Source organism: Manis pentadactyla, chromosome 4, assembly GCF_030020395.1.
Source record: "Manis pentadactyla isolate mManPen7 chromosome 4, mManPen7.hap1, whole genome shotgun sequence".
In the NCBI taxonomy this organism is placed as follows: Eukaryota; Metazoa; Chordata; class Mammalia; order Pholidota; family Manidae; genus Manis; species Manis pentadactyla.
This window is the reverse complement of record NC_080022.1, coordinates 155,286,516-155,308,467: the sequence shown is the minus strand read 5'-3', so window position 1 is coordinate 155,308,467 and position 21,952 is coordinate 155,286,516. Positions and strand designations below refer to the sequence as shown.

Genomic DNA, 21,952 nt, shown 5'->3' with positions numbered 1-21,952 from the left:
GGTGGGGACTTGATACTATGGATAAATGTAGTAACCACATTGTTTTTTCATGTGAAACTTTCATAAGAGTGTATATCAATCATACCTTAATAAAAAATTAAAATAAATAAATAAGGCCATGATTATAACAATTAATTTTTATCTCCTACATGGAGTTTTTACTGCTTTAGTGGATCTTTCCCATCAACTGCTATTATTTTCTCCCTTTTTAAAATGGGAGCAGCAAACCCTTTCTTGATCCTAACCTTTCCACACTAACTAAAGTGTCATTTTTCTTCTTCCCTTTATTTTTATTACAAAATCTTAGCAAGAGTGTCTAAACTTGTTATACCAAATTTTCCTCCTCTTGTTCTTTCTTGAATCAACTCCAGTCATGACTGCGGTGTCTCAACATTCCACCAAAAGCTACTTTGCCAAGGTTACCAAAGAACTCCTTTTTATTAAACCCAATGAACTTCTCAAGTTTTCCCTATTCCTGAACTATCAACAATATTTAAAATATTTCTTAAAATTGGGTATAAATGACATTTAACAAAAATATGTCTTATTTTTTAACAAACTTGAACAACTTTCCTGAACAACTTCTTCAACAACTTTCTTCATTTAGCTTTTATTTAAGACACTCTCCACTGAATTACTTTCTATTTCACTTGTGGCTCTTTCTCACTTTTGTTTTGCCTTGTTCCTCCATTCATACCCCACCTCTTCACATTGAAAGTATCTCAGGGCTTATAGTCAGTGGACCTTTTCCCCCTTTCTATCTACAGTCAACTCCTCATTCAATTGCAAGCCTTTGAATACCTTCTGTATGCCACGATTTCCCAAATTTCTATCTCCAGCCTAGAAGTCACCTACAGTCAATTCTCGTATCAGAAGCCAACTGGACATAATCACTTTTTATACGATAAGCACTTCAAGGGTAATTTGTCCCAAACCGAACTCCTGACTTCCCCTTGCAACCAGTTTTCCAGTCTTTGTTAATATCACTAGGGGCAACTCCACCTTCGAAACTGTTCAGTTAAAAAAAAAACCATGACACCTGCATTTGTTGTTCATTCTGCCTACATTCTTGTCCCAGACACCATCTCAATGCCCCATCTCTTTTGGCAAATATCATTTTAAAGACCTCATTCAATTTAAAATTAAAATCACAAATCTCACGGCAACATTCCCTGCTTTACATTTCATGATAGTACTTTTCACTATATAGCACAATATATTTTACATCTTTATCATCTGTAACATAATATATATTCTACTTATTTTAGTTTATTATCTGTTTTCTCTTCACAGAAGAAATTTCCATTAGTCCAGGAATTTTTTATTGTTTTGTTCATTGCTGAGTCCACAGTACCTGGCACATAGCAGGTACTTAATAAATATTTTGTGAATGAATGAACTAACGAAGAAGTATGAACTCTGTGTGTGGTTTTTAAATATGTGCACAAATTCTCTGATACTCTTTTTATGCAGGGCTTAATTCCCCTCCTTCTAAGAGTGGGCTAGAATTAGTGCCTCAGTGCTAACAAATATGGAGGACTAATAATTTATCACTTATGACACAAGATCATAAAAACACACTGTGGCTACCGTATTGCTCTTTTGGATTACCCACCTGGGGAAGCCAGCTGTCACAGCATGAAGACATTCAAGCAACCCTAAGAAGAGGCCCACAGGGCAAAGAACTGAGGACTAGTGCCAATAACAATATGAGTAAGCCATCCTAGAAGCAAATGTCCGAAAGCTAGATGACCACAGCTATAAATGACATCTTGACTGCAACCATGCGAGAGACCCTGAGCTGGAACCACCTAGGCTAAGCTACTCCCAGGTTCCTGAGCCACAGAAACCATGTGGGATAATGTTTTACACTGCTAAGTTTGGGAGTATTCTGTTAGACAGCAGTAAGTCACTAATACAGTGAGATTTTAATAACCAGGCACAATAACTTTGGGGAGAAATGTAGCAATACAGGCATACCTCTCGGAGATATTGCATATTTGATTCTAGACTACTGCAATAAAGGCAATCATGATTTTTTTTGTTTTTTGCAGTGCATATAAAAATATTTATACTACAGGCTATAAAGTGTGAGATGGCATTATGTCTGCAGAAAAATGTACATATCTTTAAAAATTTGTTATTGTTAAATATTGCTAACCATCACCTGAGCTTTCAGCAAGTCATAATCTTTTTTGCTGGTGGAGGGTCCTGCCTTGATATTGATGGTGGTTTTCTCATCTGCAATGATTGCTGAAGGCTGCAGTGGCTATGGAGATTTCTTAAAGTAAGACAATAATGAAGTATATTCTTCCTTTCAGTTTCTCTGTAGCATGTGATGCCATTTGACAGCATTTTATACAGAAGAACTTCTTTCAATATTGGGATCAACTATCTCAAATACTATCACTGCTTTATGAACTAAGTTTATAGAGTATTTTAAATCCTTTGTTCTCATTTCAGCAATCTTCACAGCATCTTCACTGCTGTGAAGAAGATTCCATCTCAAGAAACCACTTTGTTCACCCGTAAGAAGCAACTCCTTATCCATTAAAGCTTTATCATGAGACTGCAGCAGTTCAGTCACATCTTCAGGTGCCACTTCTAATTCTAGTTCTCTCACTTTTCCCACCACATCTGAGTTACATCCTCCTCTGAAGTACCGAATCCTTGAAAGCTATCCATGAGGGTTGGAACCCACTTCTTCAAAAATCCTATTCATGTTGATATTTTGACCTCTTACCATGAATCCTGAATGTTCTTAATGGTTTCTAGAATGGTGAATCCTTTCCAGAAGATTTCCGTTTACTTTGCCCAAATCCATCAGAGCAATCACTGTCTATGGCAGGTATAGCCTTATGAAATATATTTTTTAAATAACAAGACTTCAAAGTCAAAAATGACTCCTTGATCCATGGACTCCAGAATAGATGCTGTGTTAGTAGGCATGAAAAAGACATTCATCTCATTGTATATCTCCATCAGAGTTTTTGTTTGACTGGGTGCATTATCAATCAGCAGCAACATTATTAATTTTCTATCCTTTACCTTTGCTGAATATAGTTATTAGTTCTAACAGTTTTTTGGGGAAGTCTCTACAGTTCTCTGTATATGTCATCTGCAATCATTAACAGTAATTTCTTCTTTACCAGTTTCAATGCCTTTTATCTCTTTTATCTTTTTTGACGGCTATGGCTAGGACGTGCAATACTTTGTTGAATAAAAAGAGACTGGACATCCTTGTCTTGTTCGTGATCTTGGAGGAAAAGCTTTCAGTTTTTCACCATTGAGTATGATGTTAACTGTGGGTTTGTCATATATGGCTTTATTATATTGAGGTATGTACCGTCTATATCCGTTTTGCTAAGCATTTTTTATCACGAATGGATGTTGAATTTTGTCAAATGCCTTTTCAGCATCTACTGAGTTGTGGTTTTATCTTTGTTTTTGTTAATGTAGGGTATGATATTGATTGATTTGCAAATATTGTACCATTTTGCACTGCTGGAATAAATTCGACTTCCTGTGTTAGATGATCCTTTTGTTGCATTTTTAAATTTGGTTTGCTAATATTTTGCTGAGGATTTTTGTATCTATGTTCATCAGGATATTGGTCTAAAATTTTCTTTTTTTGTACTGTTTTTTCTGCTTTTGGATATTGGTCTAAAATTTTCTTTTTTTGTACTTTTTTTTCTGCTTTTGGTATTAAGATTGATCCTGGCCTCACAGAATGAGTTTGGAAGTATTCCATCTTCTACTTTTTGAAATACTTTAAGAAGGATGGGTATTAGCTCTTCTTTATATGTATGGTAGAATTCAGCTGCGAAGCCATCTGCTCCTGTCTTTTGTTTGTTGGGAGTTTTCTGACTACCAATTCAATTTCATGGCTAGTAATTGGTTAGTACAGATTTTCTGTTTCTTCCCGGATCAATCTTGGAAGGTTTTATTTTTCTAGGAATAGGTCCTTTTCTCCTAGATTTCCTAATTTATTGGCATGTAATTTTTCATAGAATTCTCTAATAATCCATTGTATTTCTGTGGTATCTGTTGTGACTCTTCCTTCTTCATTTCTGATTTTGCTTATGAGTTTACTGTCTCTTTTTTCTTGGAAGTCAGGCTTAAGGTTTGTCTGTTTGTTTATCTTCTCAAAGAACCAGCTCTTGGTTTCAATGACTTTTTCTATTGCTTTATTCTTCTTGATTTTATTTATATTTGCTTTGAATTTTATTAGGTCCCTCCTCTAGTAACTTTGCGTTTCATCTGTTCTTCTTTTTCTAGTTTCTTTAGTTGTGAATTTAGACGGTTTATTTGGGATTGTTCTTGTTTCTTCAGGTAGGCCTGTATTGCTGTGTACTTCCCTCCTAGAACCACTTAATTAGCATCCCACAAATTTGGACTATTGTGTTTTTATTTACATTTGTCTCCATGTATTGCTTTATTTGTTTTGATTTGTTTGTTCATCCACTGATTCTCTTCAATCTTCTTTAGAAGCACATTGTTTAGTCTCCATGTATTCGTGGGCTTTTTTATCTTTGTGTAATTTATTTCTAGTTTTATACCATTGTGGTGTGAGAAGTTGCTTGATACAATTTCAATCTTTTTTAATTTATTGAGGCTCTTTCTATGGCCTACTCTGTGACCTATTCTGGAGAATTTTCTATATAGACTTTAGAAAAATGTGTAACCTGCTGCTTTTGGGTGGAATGCTCTGTAGATATATGTCAAGAGCATCTGATCTGACATGTTGTTCTGTGCCTCTGTTTCCTTATTTTTTGTGTGGTTGATCTATTGATAAGTGGTATGTTAAAGTCTCCTAATATGAATGAGTTTCAGTCTATTTAACCTTTTTATTCTCTTAGTATTTGTTTTACATGTTTAGGTGCTCCTATGTTGGGTGCACAAATATTTATAATGCTTATATCCTCTTATTGAACTGACCCCTTTATCATTGTGTAGTGTCTTTGTTGGGACCTCGTTAATTTCCTCGTTTTGAAGTCATTGTGTCCGTATAAGTACAGTAACTCCTGTTTTCTCCCTATTATTTACATGAAATATATTTTTCCATAGCCTCATTTCTCAGACTGTGAATGTCTTTAGGTCTAAAATGAGTCTCCTGTAGGCTACATATAGATGGGTCTTGTTTTTTCATCCACTCTGCAACTCTATGTCTTTTGATTGATGCATTCACTCCACTTACATTTAAGGTAATTATTGGTACATATTTATTGCCATTTATTAATTGTTCTCTAGTTGTTTTATAATTTCTTTCTGTTCCATTCTTCCTTATACTCTTCTCTTGCTACTTGATGGTGTCCTTTAATGTTGTGACTGGACTTCTCTTTTTTAAGTTTTTCTGAATTTATTATAGTCTTTATATTTGTGGTTACCATAAGGTTCATGTGTACTTTTCTAACTATATACCATTCTATTAAGTTGATGATTTTTCTATTCAAACACAGTCTAAAAGTGCTTCTTTTTTATTCTTCTTCAACATCTTATGTATTAGATGTCATAATTTGCATCTCTTGTGGATCCCTTCACTGATTTTGTATATAGCTGTTTTTTACTGCCTTTGCTTTATTTTACTTTCATACTTGCTTGGTAAGTAACTGGTCTACTACATTTACTGTGGGTTTATTTAGGCTTAAGAACATTTCTATCTACAGAAGTCCTTTTAACACATCCTTTAATGCCAGTTTAGTGGCTGTAGATTCCTTCAGCCTTATCTGGTAAATTTTTAATCTTTTCTTCATGTGTGAATGATATCTTGCTTGGTAGAGATTGACGGTCCCTTAGCTTCAGTACACTAAATATTTCATGCCACTCTCTTCTGGTCTGGGGAGGAGCCAAGATGGCGGTGTGCGTAGGGCAGCGGAAATCTCCTCCAAAACCATATAGATTCTTGAAAATACAACAACTACAACTATTCCTAAAAGAGAGACCAGAAGATACAGCACAATAGCCAGGCTACATCTACACCTGTGATAACCCAGCGCCTCACGAAGGGGGTAAGATGTAAGCCGCGGCCCGGCGGGACCCAAGCGCGCCCTGCACCCCAGCTCCCTGGCAGGAGGAGAGGAGTCAGAGCGGGAAGGAAGAGGGAGCCCAGGACTGCTAAACACCCAGCCCTAGTCATCCGCACCGGGAGCGCAGACACACAGTGCGTGGTGTGCTGGATACTAGTGGAAACGGAACAGTAAAACCTGTAAGCGGGTTCCCACCGCCGGCGACCCTGGGACAAAAGAAAAGCGAGTGCTTTTTGAAAGTCTTAAAGGGACACGAGCCTCACAGCTGGACGGAAACATCCTGGCACACTCAGCCCAGCACCAGGGAATCCCAGGGAACTTTGAGTGCACTAAACCCCTGAGCGGGAGCATAGCTCTGAGACACCCCACGGTGGTAAAAAGCCTCCGCCCATTTCCCCTGTCACGGCGCTGCCATAGCGGAGCAGCAAACTGAGACCAGCCACGCCCACAGCAGCCATGCAGAGCATCCTCTGCATCGGCCACGACTGGACTCAGAGGCCCCATCGGTGCCCAGCTGCCCAGCACAAGCCGCTAGCTTTTGCCGTTCTCAAAGGAGGGGAAAGTGCCAGGCAAGCAGGAAGGGACTTTGCTCTCCCAGCTGACAAACAGGCCAAAAGCCTACAACTACCTCTATCGCCATGAAAAGGCAGAAGAATTTGATACAGACAAGAATAAATCAGACATCCCCTGAGAGGGAACCTGGGGAGATAGATTTAACCCATCTTCCTGAAAAAGAATTCAAAATAAAGGTCATAACCATGCTGATGGACCTGCAGAGAAATATGCAAGAGCTAAGGGATGAAATCTGGAGGGAGATAACAGAAATGAAACAATTGATAGAAGGTCTTAAGAGTAGACTGGACGATGTGCAAGAGACTGTTAATGGAATAGAAATCAGACAACAGGAATACAGAGAATCAGAGGGAGAGAGAGAGATAAAAGTATCTCTACGAACAGAAGAATTAATAAGAGCACTCTGTGACCAATCCAAACAGAACAATATTCGCACTATAGGGGTACCAGAAGAAGAGAGAGAAAAAGTGATAGAAAGTGTCTTTGAAGAAATAATTGCTGAAAACTTCCCCAACTTGGGGGAGGAAATAGTCTCTACACAATGAAAGCCAACAGAAGAGACCCAAGGAGGACAACACTAAGACATATGATAATTAAAATGGAAATGATCAAAGACAAGGACAGAGTATTAAAGGCAGCCAGAGAGAGAAAAAAGGTCACCTACAAGGAAAACCCATCAGGCAATCATCAGACTTCTCAACAGAAACCTTACAGGCCAGAAGAGAATGGCATGATATATTTAATGCAATGAAACAGAAGGGCCTTGAACCAAGACACTGTATCCAGCACGATTATCATTTAAATATGAAGGAGGGATTAAACAATTCCCAGACAAGCAAAAGTTGAGGGAATTTGCCTCCCACAAACCACCTCTGCAGGGTATTCTAGAGGGACTGCTCTAGATGGAAGCTCTCCTAAGGCTAAATAGATGTCACCAGAGAAAATAAAATCACAGCAAAGAAAGGAGACCAAACAAATACGAAAGGCAAAATATAAAATGAACTACCCACAAAAGCAGTCAAAGGAGACACAAAAGAGCACAAAATAAAACACCTAGCATATAAAGAATGGAGAAGGAGGAATACGAAGGGAGAGAAATAAAGAATCACTCCCTTCTGGTCGGTAACGTTTCTGCTGAGAAGTCTGCTGATAGCCTGATGGAGTTTCCCCTGTGAGTGATCTTTTTTTACTCTCTGACTGCTTTCAATGCCACTCCCTATCCTTAATCTTTGACATTTTAGTTATTCTATGTCTTGGTATTGTCTTCATGGAGTTCCTTTTTTTAAGGGCTCTCTGAGCTTCCAGAACCTTGGTGTCTGTTTCTTTCTCCAGATTCGGAACTTTTCAGCACTTATTTCTTCAAAGAGACTTTCTACCCCTTTGTTTCTCTCTTCTTCTGGTACCCCAATTATGTAAATATTGTTTCATTTGGTCACAGAGCTCTCTTATCCTTCCTTCACTCCTAGAAATTGTTCTTCTCTCAGTACCTCCACTTCATTGTGATTCTGTTCTCTAATTTCCATCTCACTGATTATCTCCTTTACTTGAAGCAATCTATTATTCATTCCCTCCATTGTATATTTCATTTCAGTTACTGTATTCTTCAGCTCGGACGGCTCTTTTTCAACTTTTCTATCTCTTTGTTGAAGTCCTCCCTGAGATCTTTTCTGCAGATCAGTAAGCATATTTATGACTGTTACTTTGAAACCTTTGATCAAGAAGATTGGCGATCTCCATTTCATTTAGCCATCTTTCTGATGTCTTATCTTTTAGTTTTGTTTGGAACATATTCCTCTGCCCTTTCACTTTGTCAGGGTTCTGCATTTCTTCCATTGTATGAGATCAGCTATGTTTCCTGATCTAGAAAGCAATGGTTTTATGAAGTAGGTGTCTTGTGGAGCCCAGAAGCTCAAGACTCTTTACTCTCCAGTGCCTGGTTCTCTTCTGCAGTGGAGCCCCAGTTGCTGTTGCTGGGCCATGTGTAGGCCACCTTTCTGCTTGTCCTCTGTCAGTGGTCTATCTCAGTCCACCACAGATGGCAGCTCACCTCAGCAGGCCCTTTGTGAGCTAAGCAGCAGGGCTTCTCCTGGGATTGCTGTAGGCAGGGCCACCCTCTGCCTGCCCTGCAGCAATGGAGGTGCTGCTGGGCTAACTGGGTGGGCTCTGGGGCACGTGCACCCTGGGCTGGGCTGCCCACAACGATGAAGGAGCACTTGGAGCTGCTTCCCATAGGCACCTCCCCAGATAGGCTGAATTAGGACCAACAAAGCTGGGAAAGCTTCCCTCTGCCTGCCATGCAACAAAGTTTCCCTCCACCTGCCAGGAAGCAAAGCCTGACACTGCTGGGCTGGGTGGATATGCAGGGAAGCTCTTTAGGGCTGAGCTACCAGTGAGGGGGATAGAGCATCTGAGGCTCCTGAGAGTGCCCGACCTGGTGGGCCAAGGGAGGGCTGGAGAAGTGTCGTCCACCTACCCTATCTTCCGCAGAGAGAGCTCTGTCCAACCCTCCCCCTTCTGGCACCCTTCCCACTCCTGTTAAATATTTCAAACTGGCACCCCTGTGTTGGGTTTCAGCAGGACCATCAGAGCATGCCTGTCCTCCACAAGCGGCAGGACTATCAGTCTCCCCAAGTGCTCCAACTCTCCCTGGTGTCCAGCCCTGTTAATCACCAAGGCCCAATGCAATGTGGACTCATGTTCCCAGGGCAGGTCTCCAGAGCCAGGTATGCAACATTCCTGAGCAATTATCCCCTTCCCTGCTCCATTCTTCTTCCTCCCACTTGTAGGCTGGGATGGGGAAAGGGCTCGGGTCCTGATCAATCATGGCTCTGCCACTTTACCCTTCTCTGTGTGGTCTTCTCTTCTCCACCAGGTATAAGTGGTCTATCCTGCAGTCCTCAGGTTCTTTTCCAGGATAGTTATATCTACTGTAGTTGCTTCCTTTGTGTGTGTGTGTGTGTGGGAGGAGGTTTTAACGTCACCGTCCTACTCTGCCATCTTTTTCGCCTATCTCCCTGCACAGCCCTTGTTAATCGGGCAAATGTCTTCATCTCCACCTTCACTTTATACATCTAACTCTCACTGGCTTCAACCCTGTTCCTTAAAGACATCAAGCCCTCCCCTTGCTGCATTAGGATTCTTTGCTTGCTAATGACAATTTCCAGCTCATGTTAACTTAGGCCAAAAAGGCAACTGATAAGACAACCAAGTAGCTTACATAATAGACAAGAAGGTAGAGAAGCAGGTATGGAAACAGGGCAGGTCCAAGCAATTAAGCAGGAAAATCCAACCATACCAATGCACACTACTGAAGGGGGTCAATATCATTAGGATTAATTCATTCTAACCAGAGCTTGTTTTTAAAGTTTGTCTTTCCAAGATTCACAATTCAAAATCCTGGAACAGAGAATCTGACTGATCTAGCTGGGGTCATATGCCTGACCTTGTATGTTTTAAAAAAGGACCCTGAATAGCAATGTCTAAATTTAGACTGCACATGGTAGGGGAGATGTAACTTCACAAAAAGAAATTAGGATATTATTAAGTAGGAAAAGAACATATATACGGGACAACCCTCAATCTTATATACCACCAAATCAAATGTCCTTTAATTTCCTAATGGGCTTTGTCAATGCTACAGCTCTGCTTTGACTGTAATTTTCCTTGGCCCCTTCTCCTTCTTCAAGCCTTAAAAATATCAACCCTTAATGAATATTCCCTGATCATCCTCTCTAAAGTAGCTCTCCCTTGCCACCTTCTACCCCTCCCACCAATTACTGGTGCATCATCTAGTTTAATTCCTTTATGACATCTTTTTTAGATTAATTTTCTCATGTTTATTAACTATTACCCCAAGTAGGTTATAGGCTCCATGAAAACTGGGACTATTTGCATTTGATCACCAAAGATGAACAAGAGATAGTAATATGTTAGGTAATATGCTCTTTTGAAAATCCAAATGATATGGTGTTATTTCTTAGTTTAATATCCTTCAATGCTTCCGAGTACATTCAGACTAGAATGCAAGCATCTGCCACGATGTGGCCCATGTCTGCCTCACTAACTCCAGCCTTTCGATAATTCCGAGAATATGCCAAGCTCCTTTGCAATTTAGGATCCATGCCTTGAATATTACTCCACAGGCTCCACACAAGAATTGCTCCTTCTGTCATCAAATCTCAGCAAAATAACAGTTCCTAAGAGGAGCATTTCCACCATACTATCTGTAATATAATTTTCCTTCTAAATTTTTCCTTATCACAGGACTCTGTTTCTTTCTCTCATAATATTTCCCAATTTGTAATGATTTCGTTTACAAGTTTACTTGTTCATTGTCTCCCCAACTATATAGTCTTGCTCCGTGAGGAAAGAGTATATCTGTATTATCTCTCCAAAGCCTAACACAGAGCATGGCACCAAGCCAGTACTCAAGCATCTGTTAGAGGAATGAAGGAGAAAAGGAAAAACTGGAATTTCCTAAGACAAATTTTCTTTAGAAGAAAACTTAACCACAACATTCATAGTAAGGTATTTCCATAGCTATAATTCTCTAGCCTTCCTTCCAAAACCAGTGGACTACAAAACAACTATTTTTACTTTGTCATGGGCAATTTACTTTGCTAGCTGAAGAAAAATAGAACCTTGAAGGTACTTAAAAAGAAATATGAAGCGCTATAGTAAGGCAGGACACTTAAAAATACTTTTAGGGGTAACATCAAGTCTGGGCATACCTATACTTCCCCAAGTATGGCTGCGAATTAGCAAAACATTGAACATGATTCGTGATCAAAGAGCAACTGGCACTGAAATCCACACTTTAACCTTCCCCTCAATTTAATTTTAACGCATTTAACATACCATATTTCTACCCCCATTATTACGTGCCAAGTGAGAGTTTAGTTCTCAGTCTCCCCTTTTCCTTTACAACTATATATCGTAGAAAATACAGTATGATTTCAGCAAATGTAAGTCATACTTACCAAGTGCTCTTGCTACTGCCAGGAAAGGAATCTGGTCAATAACTGTGCTCCTTCTAACAGGTCCATTGTGAGTGAGCCGAGGTCGCTTCCAAACTACACGATTCACCCCAGACTTGTTCATCACACTAAAAAACAGAGCACACATAAATATTCTAAATGATTAAAATTAACAATTAAGGTAGTTCAGAGTGTAAAATATCAAATAAAATCAGATTATGTTAACACAAAATAATGACAAATCTGTTTCAGAATCAAAGATGCATAAACCAAAGTTTCTGTTCAGAGAGGAAAGACAAAATAGGATAGATTAAGATGAGGAGAATTTGGAGATTACTTAGGTAAGCCACACAGAACAGAATGGAAGTAATGGAAAGAAAAAGGAGTAGATAAAATGTCAAAGAAAAAAGCAAGACAACTTCATAACTAAAAAAAATTGAGGAGGAGAATGTTCTAAATGGACAGGGATTAAACAGTCATAAAAGAAATTGAAAAGGAAAGGTTATATAGTTTTGGAGGGAGTTGAGAGAACTTCAGTTTTGGTACTTTTTATTTGAGGAATTAATAGGAAATAACTCAATAGAAATATCTAGGTATTTAGATAAATCTGTATTTAGAAGTGTGAAACTAGACTTTGGAAATAGATCGGCTGTAAAGACTGGATGTAGATGTAGAAAACCCTAACAGAAATTTTAGAAATTTAGCACGACGGCAACAGAAATCAGTAATTAGTACAGAGAGGAGTTAGGACACTCCAGGGTACCTAAAACATGGAAATACAGTCAAATCTTTGAGCAAAAAAAAGTAATGACCAAAACACAATAAAGATGGTCTCTCAACCTGTACCTGGCATGGCTCAAACAGGAAAGTGACCCTTAAATCAATTTAATCATAATCAGCCTGAATTTTTAAAAAATCAGTAGAAGAAAAATGTTCCTCTGGAAGGCTAGAAAAACTGCGGGGAAGAGTGGCAAACAGGTTTTCCAAGAAACAATATTAACCTACCTGATATTAGGACCACCTGACAGACACATGCATAAGACAGAAGTTGATAACCATGACTCGAAGATAGGTGATGCTAAAATAATCTAATTAAGTCTTCTCCGGTCCCATGTGTACCCGGAAACCCTTTGATTATAATCTGAAATTTCAGCTCATGTAGAGCAGGCCAGCTGACAATAATATGTGGTCTTCTTATCAGTTATTCTTCTCATTATTAATGAATTGAATGACATCCTGATGTATACTTGAGTCTCTTCTTAGTTTACTATGTTGACTTTAATAGCATGACTCTATCCCCTAAAACTTTATAAACTCTGAAACTAAAACTCGTTTCAAGATATGGAGAGGTGAAGACAGGACAAGTAATGGTGAGTCTCTCCCAAAGGAATGTCACTATGAGATGTCACACACCTCAGCAGCACCAGCCAATGAACCTCCATCTATGGTTTTTCTATCTCTGTTCTAACTTCAAAGGAATGAAGATACTAGAGAGAGAAGAGATAACAAACAGAATAAAACTCTTAATAAAAGTAAAATAAAAGCATAAACCCTGTAAATGAAAAAAGACCAATATTTCTCTGAGCCACCAAAAACATGACTATGGCAGAAGGAAAACAGCACCAATCTTCTTTCTAAAGTAGAAAGCAAGCTCATCTGATGAGGGCAGTTCTCTCTCAGGAAACTTCTTGCAATGATGGAAATGTACACTCTGCACTGTCCAATACAACAGCGACTGGCCACAAGTGGCTACTGAACACTGTAAATGTGGATAGTGTGAGAAGGAGGAATTGAATTATTTTATTTAATTTTAGTTAAATCATATTTAAACTCAAATAGCCATATGTGGCTAGTGGCTACCAGAATGGACAGCACAGGGGAGTCATGAAGCAAGTACAGAATGACCAAACATTATCCATGTGAACACAGAGAAGAAATTAAAGGAAGTTGCTCATTTATTATCCTTTTTGAGTGCCAGTTTCATTTGCAATTCTGAAAGCAACATTGTTCTAGGTCATAGCAAGAGTTAGAACATCAAAGGCAGTCATTTTGTTATTTTTATGCTTTCTCCACTGCTGACCCTCAAAAAGCAAACAAAAGAGTAAACACTAAATCTACCATTCACAAGAATCAATGAAACTTAAGTTACAGAAGAGATACCAACGTTCTGCCTTCCTACCATAACAGGCCCTATTGTTCTTTCCTAAACTTATTTCCTAAAAAGTAAGGCTTAATACTTAGGTAATTACAGTAGCTACCCAAATTGCTTCTAATATAACTCTACCAAGAGCTCTCTTGATACTTAATATTCAAAGATATTATGGTCTCTGTGTTTCTGAGGAACAAAAGACAATGGTACTGGCTAAAACAACAAGTTTTAAAGCCAACATCAAAAAAATCAAAGCAATGTTATAAAAGATGCTGCTTTATTACACTCTCTGCTATTGTCCTGTATGACTGAAAGGCATACACAAAGAACAGCCTGATAATGCAGAGAGCTGACTGAGCAGCAACAGAAGGCTAGAACAACAGAGCACTGGCCAGTTGCCTAGGGTGAGACAGAAGGAAAAAAGGAAATAACTTGTAATAAAACAGCTCAATTTGGGCAAAAGGACACCTGCTCCCAAATGGCAAAGAGCATCTGTCCAACTATTCAGATGGTATTTTAAGTGATAAGACAAAAAACAAACTCTAAAAAAAGTTATTAATAATAAAAATATATCTAATTTTAAGATTCATTAAAAAATTTTAAATATTAATGAGAAAAGATCAATATTATAATTAAGTCTCAATTTTTTAAAAAAAGTATGATTCTAAAACATGAACATATACTACAGAAAAACAGAAAGCCCAGAAAAGGACCCAAATATTACAGGAATTGTTTGTAACTGCAAAGTCCACTTTATATGACTACCAGCAGTAAGCAGCAGTCTCAGATACACATTGACCTTCACACTCATTTCATCAGACTGCAGCCTGAAACCAGGCTCATAACTTCATAGGATTCTGGACAGGAAACACAGTATACTAGCACGGCAGCTTTAGTCATGTAGTCTTCAGCAGTTTACAGAAATACAGGAGCCATTTTCTAGCCCTCCAACTGAGCTTCATATGCCACAGAAATCGGTTTTGTAATAGCCCTTGACTTCCTGGTCCCTGCACAGGTCAAACTGCATGTAATAACGGGCAACTAAGCTCTGTGCTTCCTAATAGAAATTTACAGTCCATTCAAAATCTTCCCTACCCAGATGCAGTTCCATTCAAGGGTCATTCTGCAATAAGCAATGTTACCTTATAACATAGCTGACATTCAATATTTATCGGTAAACTCAAGATCATCTTCCCACTGAAGAAGGATTTTTATGCCTGGGAAGCGTTCTAATCAGAAGGAAATATGTATAATTGTTTCAAGTGGCTACTAGTGCCATCAAGGAAAAAATACTAACTTGTATCCCTACTATATAGCTTAGATTTTAAAGTTTCAAAGATACTGAAGATTAAAATGTAAAAGATGAAACCATACAAGTACTAGAAAAGTGCTTCTCAAAATATGCTTCCAGACCTTTTCAGGATGTCTATGAGGTCAAAATTATTTTCCTAATAATACTATGACCATATGGATACAGTAGAGTTTTTAACAGACTGACAAGACTTGGTATTACACTGTATAATAAAATGTGCCAATATTTGGAAGATCTGCATAACTCAGCTAACCTGTTACAAACAACCAATGAATATGTTACTAAATGACACATGGGGACTATACTATATGATTCCAACTATATGACATTCTAGAAAAAGCAAAACTATGGAGACAAAAGACCCAGTGGTTGCCAGGAGTAAGCGGGAGGAAGGGATAAACTAGGCAGAATACAGAGGTTTTTTTTAGGCCAGTTAAACTTGTCTGTATGATACTATAATGATGGATACATGCCACACATTTGTCAAAACCCTAGAATGTACACCAACAACAGCAACCCCAGTGTAAACTGTGGACTTTCAAAGTAACATGTCAAAGAGGGTCGGTGATGGCAACAAATGTACTGCTCTAGTGCAGGATGTTGATTCTGGGAGAGGATGTACATATAGGAGGAGGCAGGGAATATATAGGAATTCTCTGCACTTTCTCATCAGTTTTGCTTGAACTTAAAAATGCTCTAAAAAAATGAAGCTTATTAATTTAAAAAGCCATGCATGATAAAAAATAATTTAACCAATGGCTCTTAATGAAAGAGTATGAAAAAGACATTGATATGATTTTAGATACCAAATTATTATTAACCTTTAAAAAAATTACTTCTTTTTGAGTTTTGCAATATTATCAAAGAAGAGTACCCCCAAAGGATGGAAAACCTAATAAAATACTCTTCCCTTTTTCAACTATATATCTATGTAAGACCGTATTTTATTTCAGATATTGCAACCAAGGTAGCACACCACAACAGTTTGAGTGTAGAAGCTGATACAAGAATCTAACTGTCACCTATTAAGCCCGACATTGAAGAGATTTCCAAAACCATGTAACAATGAGAGGTTACTAAAGGTTTGTTTTGGAAAATAGCTATTTTTTCATTAAAAATATTATTTATGTTAACACTTAAGGAGTTTATTATTGTTCTTTTTCAATGAATTAACAAATATTTGAAAATGTCTCCATTTTAGTTTCTAAAATGGTAAAATCAATATATATGTAGCCCACATAAAGTGAAACTCTTTGAGGTCCTCATTTTTTAAGAGTATAAAGGGTTCCCAAGGCCAAAAATATTCATAACTGCAATACTAGAAGAAAGCATAAAAGAATTTAATAACCTCAGAATGTGAGAATCGTGTGTATGGTACAAAAACCTGAAGCTGTAAGAGAAGAGATTGATAAGCTTAACTACATTAAAATAAACTTCCATGTGGGAAAAATATTCCAGGAGGATAATAAAAAGACAAACTGTGAAAACAGCATCTGAGACTCAAATTACTTACATTAATTAAAAAAGACTAATTTCTCTAAAGTGTAAGTGGCTACACATTAATATGAAAAAGGCTAATAACTTTCCCCAAATGAACAGTGAATACAAACAGAAATACACAGAAAAGGAAATATAAATGGCTCTTAAACAAAAAGATACTCAACCTTTCTCATAACATAAATTCAAATCAAACATCACCAAGATGCCCTTTTTTAAAATCTAAAATCAGGTATGACAAAAGTTCTATCCACATATACTGCTGATAGAAGTGTAAAGTGGTACAACCTCCATGGAGACAAATAGTTATCAACATTCAAAACCTACTCCTTTTTGGCCCACTCATCACACTTCTAAGAAATGATCCTAAAAATACATTCACACTATAGAAAAACATACATGAGCAGGATTTTTCTTTTTGTTGTAATGATTGTAATAAAAAAATTTGAAATAAATATCCTTCAACAGGAGGACTTGTTAAAAAAATGATGGTATATTCATACATGGTACAGCTTCATACTTGCTGGCATATGAATCTCTCTCTATTAAGGGATACCCAGTAATACTGGCTTCTTGTAGGTGGATAAGAACTGGGTAGACTGTAGGACAGTAGTAGCTGGGAGACCCTCTACAGTACATCATTTTATGCTACCTGAATTTTAACCGAGTGAATGCTAAGAAAAAAATGTGACTATATAGAAATCAAAATTCAGAAAACTGTTAACATTTGGTAAATTTCTACCCTATTCCTACTTCTCTGCATAGTTGCAATGACACATTTTATATCCTACTTATTTTGTAACCAATAAGCATTCTCCTGTTATTAAACATTTTCCCATATACATGACTGTTCATTTCACTATTCTCTGTACCTTTACTTATGTTTAAAAATTGCCATAACACCGTGATTTTTCAAAATTTACCTTTAAATATTATTTTTAATGGCTACATCATATTTAACCATACTCCAGCTGTTGGGCCTTCAAGTTATTTTCAATCTTTATCCATCATTAAATATTGCTATTCAGGTATTTTGGCTCACATTTCAGATTTCTTCTTTGGAGTAGATTCCTGAAATTACTGAGTCTATAAACATTTAAAGCTAGTGGTACATATCATATTCCTATATTAGTTGTACCAATTTATAATCTTACCAACAAAACACTCATTTCAACAAAAATACTGAGTAGTAGCTTTGTTTTTTTTAATCTTTGCTAATCCAATAGCAGAAAATAGTTTCATTTCAATGTTAACAACATTTTTTCAAATGTTTACTATTATTCTGCACTTTTATTGTTTAAATTTCCTCTCCTTTATCTACCTATCAGGGAAAGGCACAGTTTTAGTGTTTTTCTTACTGATTTTTTTTTAACTCTATGTAGTTTAAGGATGTTAACTCTCACCCAGTTTATTATTTCTCTGAAAAAGATAATTTTTACTTAATAAAAACAAGAAAAAGGCAAGTAGTAATATCATGCTAAGGCCTTAGTTAGAATAATTATTTAGAAAACACTGTATTCTATTTAACTTGCCTCGGACCCTGAATTTTTAAAAATTAGTATTGGGATAATTCTTCTTTTTCACTTGTAATTCATGCTTCCAACTTTTAGAATAATCTCACATTTTGTATTTTAGTTTATAATACTGTATCACAAAAATATTATGAAGTCAATTTTAATTCACAGTTCAAAAATTACCTACACATTAAGACAGTTTACAATGTACAAATTAGGATAAGTTCAAATAGAGAAACAAAAAATAGCAAAGGTTTGCAGCACATATGACAGAAATCAAAGAAAAAAGCTGAAGGTTAATTCTCATGAAATTCTATTCCCAAAGACAGACTGAAACTATTCTGCCCTGGAACTCTTAAGGGCTGCTCTGTATAGATTCTCAAAATCATGCTGATCAATACTTAGGTAAAAAGTTTTCAATAAATCCTTAAAGGTGTTGTTACTTGAGTCCCACTAAAATATTTCCCTTTGGAGCCATCATCAGTAATAAAGGTCAATTCAAAATAATGAGATAAAAATGAATGCACATGGGTACTTTATCAGACAAATGAAAACTTGTAATACTAAGAGAGTAATTTCATTAAAAGGGAGAAGAAGGTCAGTATGTTTAGTAAAGCAAGGACTAAATAAAACCAAGAGAGAAAAGACAACACAGCACAGTGATTACCTCCCACCAAGTCCTTCGATTCGTTCTCTTTCCTTAGGAAGTTCTGGCTTATGGTCCTGTGTCACTTCCACAGCTCGGACAAAATCATCCTTCGGGTCATCCTGAATTCCAAGAACCACCCCTGAGTCACCCACGTGAGCTACATACATCTTCATGCCTCGTATGATGACCACACTGGCAGTTGTTCCTGATGTGCTGGGAAGACCTGTCATAGTCTTTGGCCATTCTGCTGTAATTAAGAAATACAGTATTTTACTCTTCCAGGTGTAAACATTAACACTGTATCAGAATAAAAACAGCAACATATCCTGAATTAGCACAGGAAAAAATTTAAGAAAAATATTTTGAAACCAATTCAAGAAGCACCTATGTTAATCCCTTCATCAATATGTTAATACATTAATTTATAAGTAATGCAATTATATTACAACCATCAAACCGATCCTAGGAGAAAAATTTTACAGGATCGAGTTACTAGTTCTATGTAAGTCTTAGTCCTAACTACATTTAGTGGCAAGGATGTGTTAAGAGCTTTGGTATCATATTGCCAGTAGCTTAGTTATCTCTTTATTAATGTCTTTGAAAAGTCTAGATTTGTTATTGAAATAACTATTTTGGATATTTATAACCTAATAAATAATATTTGTCAAGTACTCATACTATATATCAGGTTCTGAGCTAAGAGCTTTACATGTTTTACCTCAAATAATACTGGCAACAAACTAGATAGGTAAGATTATTCCCATTATTTCTATTTTGCAGATGAGGAAATCAGTACTTTGGTTAAGAAACTTGTTGAAGATAACTCAAACATTAAGTGGCACAGACCCCAAATATGAATTAAATTCACTGTCATTAAAATTTCTGAAATATTCTGTATGAGTAAACAATCTACAACACAAAGTTTAAGATAACAGAGTCCAAAAACTGATACATTCTCCCCACCAAAATGCCACCAAAAGGACGTAATATAAATACTAGAAAAAGTCCATAGCAATTATGAAACACAGAAAAAGGTCACAAGCAAATCTGTGGAATTCCTGGAATTTTAAATAAATGGAATTACAGTGAGGGAAAAACCAGAATGCAAAGCTTGTTTTCATAAGCAAAAAATGCAGTCATTGAAGAAAGCAGTGTATCAGTTTTCCCTGTTAACAGAGTCCCAGAAAAGCTCAAAATCAGAGGTAGTGGCCAAAGCTGAAGCAAGAATGGACAGAAGAAGCTTGGCACATAGTTTACCACTGCAGGAGTTAGGAGAGTGCCTAAGTGATCTGAAAAGAAAAAAGTAAAACATTTTAGTTCCTAAGCTGCCAGAGCTATAATACCTCCCTTTTAAGGAAAGTGATGCATCTATTGATAGAGACAACAGGGTAAGGGAGGATAAGGGAGAAGGAAGCGGGCCTGAAATACTGGGTGGGGTGCCATACAACTTTCACAGACTCAAGGCTGCTTTAGTACATTCAGACTAAATATTTCAATATTATATATGTAGAAAAGACATCTCTTGAACTCTACAGTGCATCTCCCCATCCTATCCCACAGAGAGAACCTACCCTAGAAAGGGCCCTGTCATCCACAGCAGAGGGCGGCCTGCAGTGTATCAAATTATGACTTTCAAAATTGCTGAGGGAAACCAGAACAGCTACCAATACTGATGAAGCTAGAAATTCATACACATATACATATGTAAAACCACCTACAACAGTACCAGACACACTGTAAGTGCTCAATGATAGTTTTTGTTATGACCATAATTTAAGAAAAGCAAACAGCCTGACACTCACCAAGAGAAATATGAAGAGAGAAAAACAGCCCAAAAGAAAATATCTGTGGAAAACTCAGAATGTATAGATAACTGACACTGATAAGGTTATATTGGATTATATAAAATATCAATTCTATTTTGGTAAGCCAGCAACAAAAATTATAAAATGTAACTTTTTATTGGAATATAGTTGATATACAAAATATATTATATTGATTTCAGATACATACAAAAAGTAACTTTTTTAAAGAAGCTACCACTCACAGAAGCAACAAAAGTTATAATGTATCTGGAAACAATGCTAAGAACTCTGTAACAGGACCTTTCTATAAAAGTTGTAAATCAGTGGACCAACAGAACAGAACAGAACAGTGAGTAGACTCATGCATATTTAGACACCTGATATGTGAACAGTGGAGAAAGAAAGGACATTCAATAAATGGATAGACATTCAATTTGAACAACATAGGGGAAAAAAAAGCACACACAACTTGGGTCGCTGATGCCAAACACAAAAAAGTCAGTAACAGGTACATTAAAGACCTAATATGACAAGCAAAGCTAAAATGCTTGGGAAAAATACAGGAAGGTACCCAATTCATGATCTCATGTTCGGGAAGGATTTCCTAAAGACGAAGAATTGACCAGCCATACAAAGAAAGTAATTGTGAAGTTTTACTACCATCAAAATTAAGGGTTTCTGTTCAACTAAAGATACCATTACTAGAATGAAAAGACAACATATGGAATGGAAGAAGATATATTTGTTATACATATGTACATACATGCCAAGGGCATGGTATCAAGACTAAACGAAATGGTCCTAGAAATCAAATCAGTAAGACAGACTGCAAAAAAGAAAAATAGACAAAAGGCCTAACTAGGCCTTTCACAAAAGAGGAAATCCAAATAGCCATAAAACATACAAAGGTGTTTGGTTTCTTTAATCAACAGGAAATACAAACTAAAAAACACAATGAGATATCACTACATAATTATCAGGTTGCATTAAGCGTATATAAGGTGGACCAACATGCTCTATGCTCTATCACTGACTACTGATAGGAGTATAAACTGGTACAACCACTACAGGAAACATCTAGGCATTATATGTTTACATCTTTTCTTGTTGTTGTTATCATTAATCTACAATTACATGAAGAACATTATGTTTACTAGGTTCCCCCCTTCACCAAGTCTAGGCATTATATATTAAAGGTGAGGATATGTACAGTCTTCAAGTTTTCACTACCCCTAGGTATATAATATAAATTAATGTACATGTACACACAATACATATGAGCATTCATAGCAGCACTGTTCATATGGGCTAAAACCAAACAACCACCACCCAAATGTCCAACATGACAAAAGATTCTATCACATGTAATGAGTAAGGATTTCACAAGATGCATGAGATAAAAGAATACAAATAACAAAAAAGTGGTATATGTATACAATTTTCCGGTAAGT

At 36.9% G+C, this 21,952-nt stretch overlaps 1 protein-coding gene across 2 annotated transcripts in view; it reads right to left on the bottom strand.

Moving 5' to 3' along the window:
• Nucleotides 1-21,952, bottom strand: part of PPM1D (protein phosphatase, Mg2+/Mn2+ dependent 1D) — a 73,071-nt gene that overhangs the window by 33,846 nt on the left and 17,273 nt on the right. The window contains exons 2-3 of one of the 2 annotated variants that reach the window (XM_036911113.2): nucleotides 18,715-18,940; nucleotides 11,579-11,703 (exon numbers count right to left, since the gene is read on the bottom strand). In XM_036911113.2, the coding sequence (XP_036767008.2) occupies nucleotides 11,579-11,703; nucleotides 18,715-18,940 (351 nt within the window). Of the gene's footprint in view, nucleotides 1-11,578; nucleotides 11,704-18,714; nucleotides 18,944-21,952 lie in introns of both variants that reach the window. The other variant, XM_036911112.2, reaches the window with a different exon arrangement.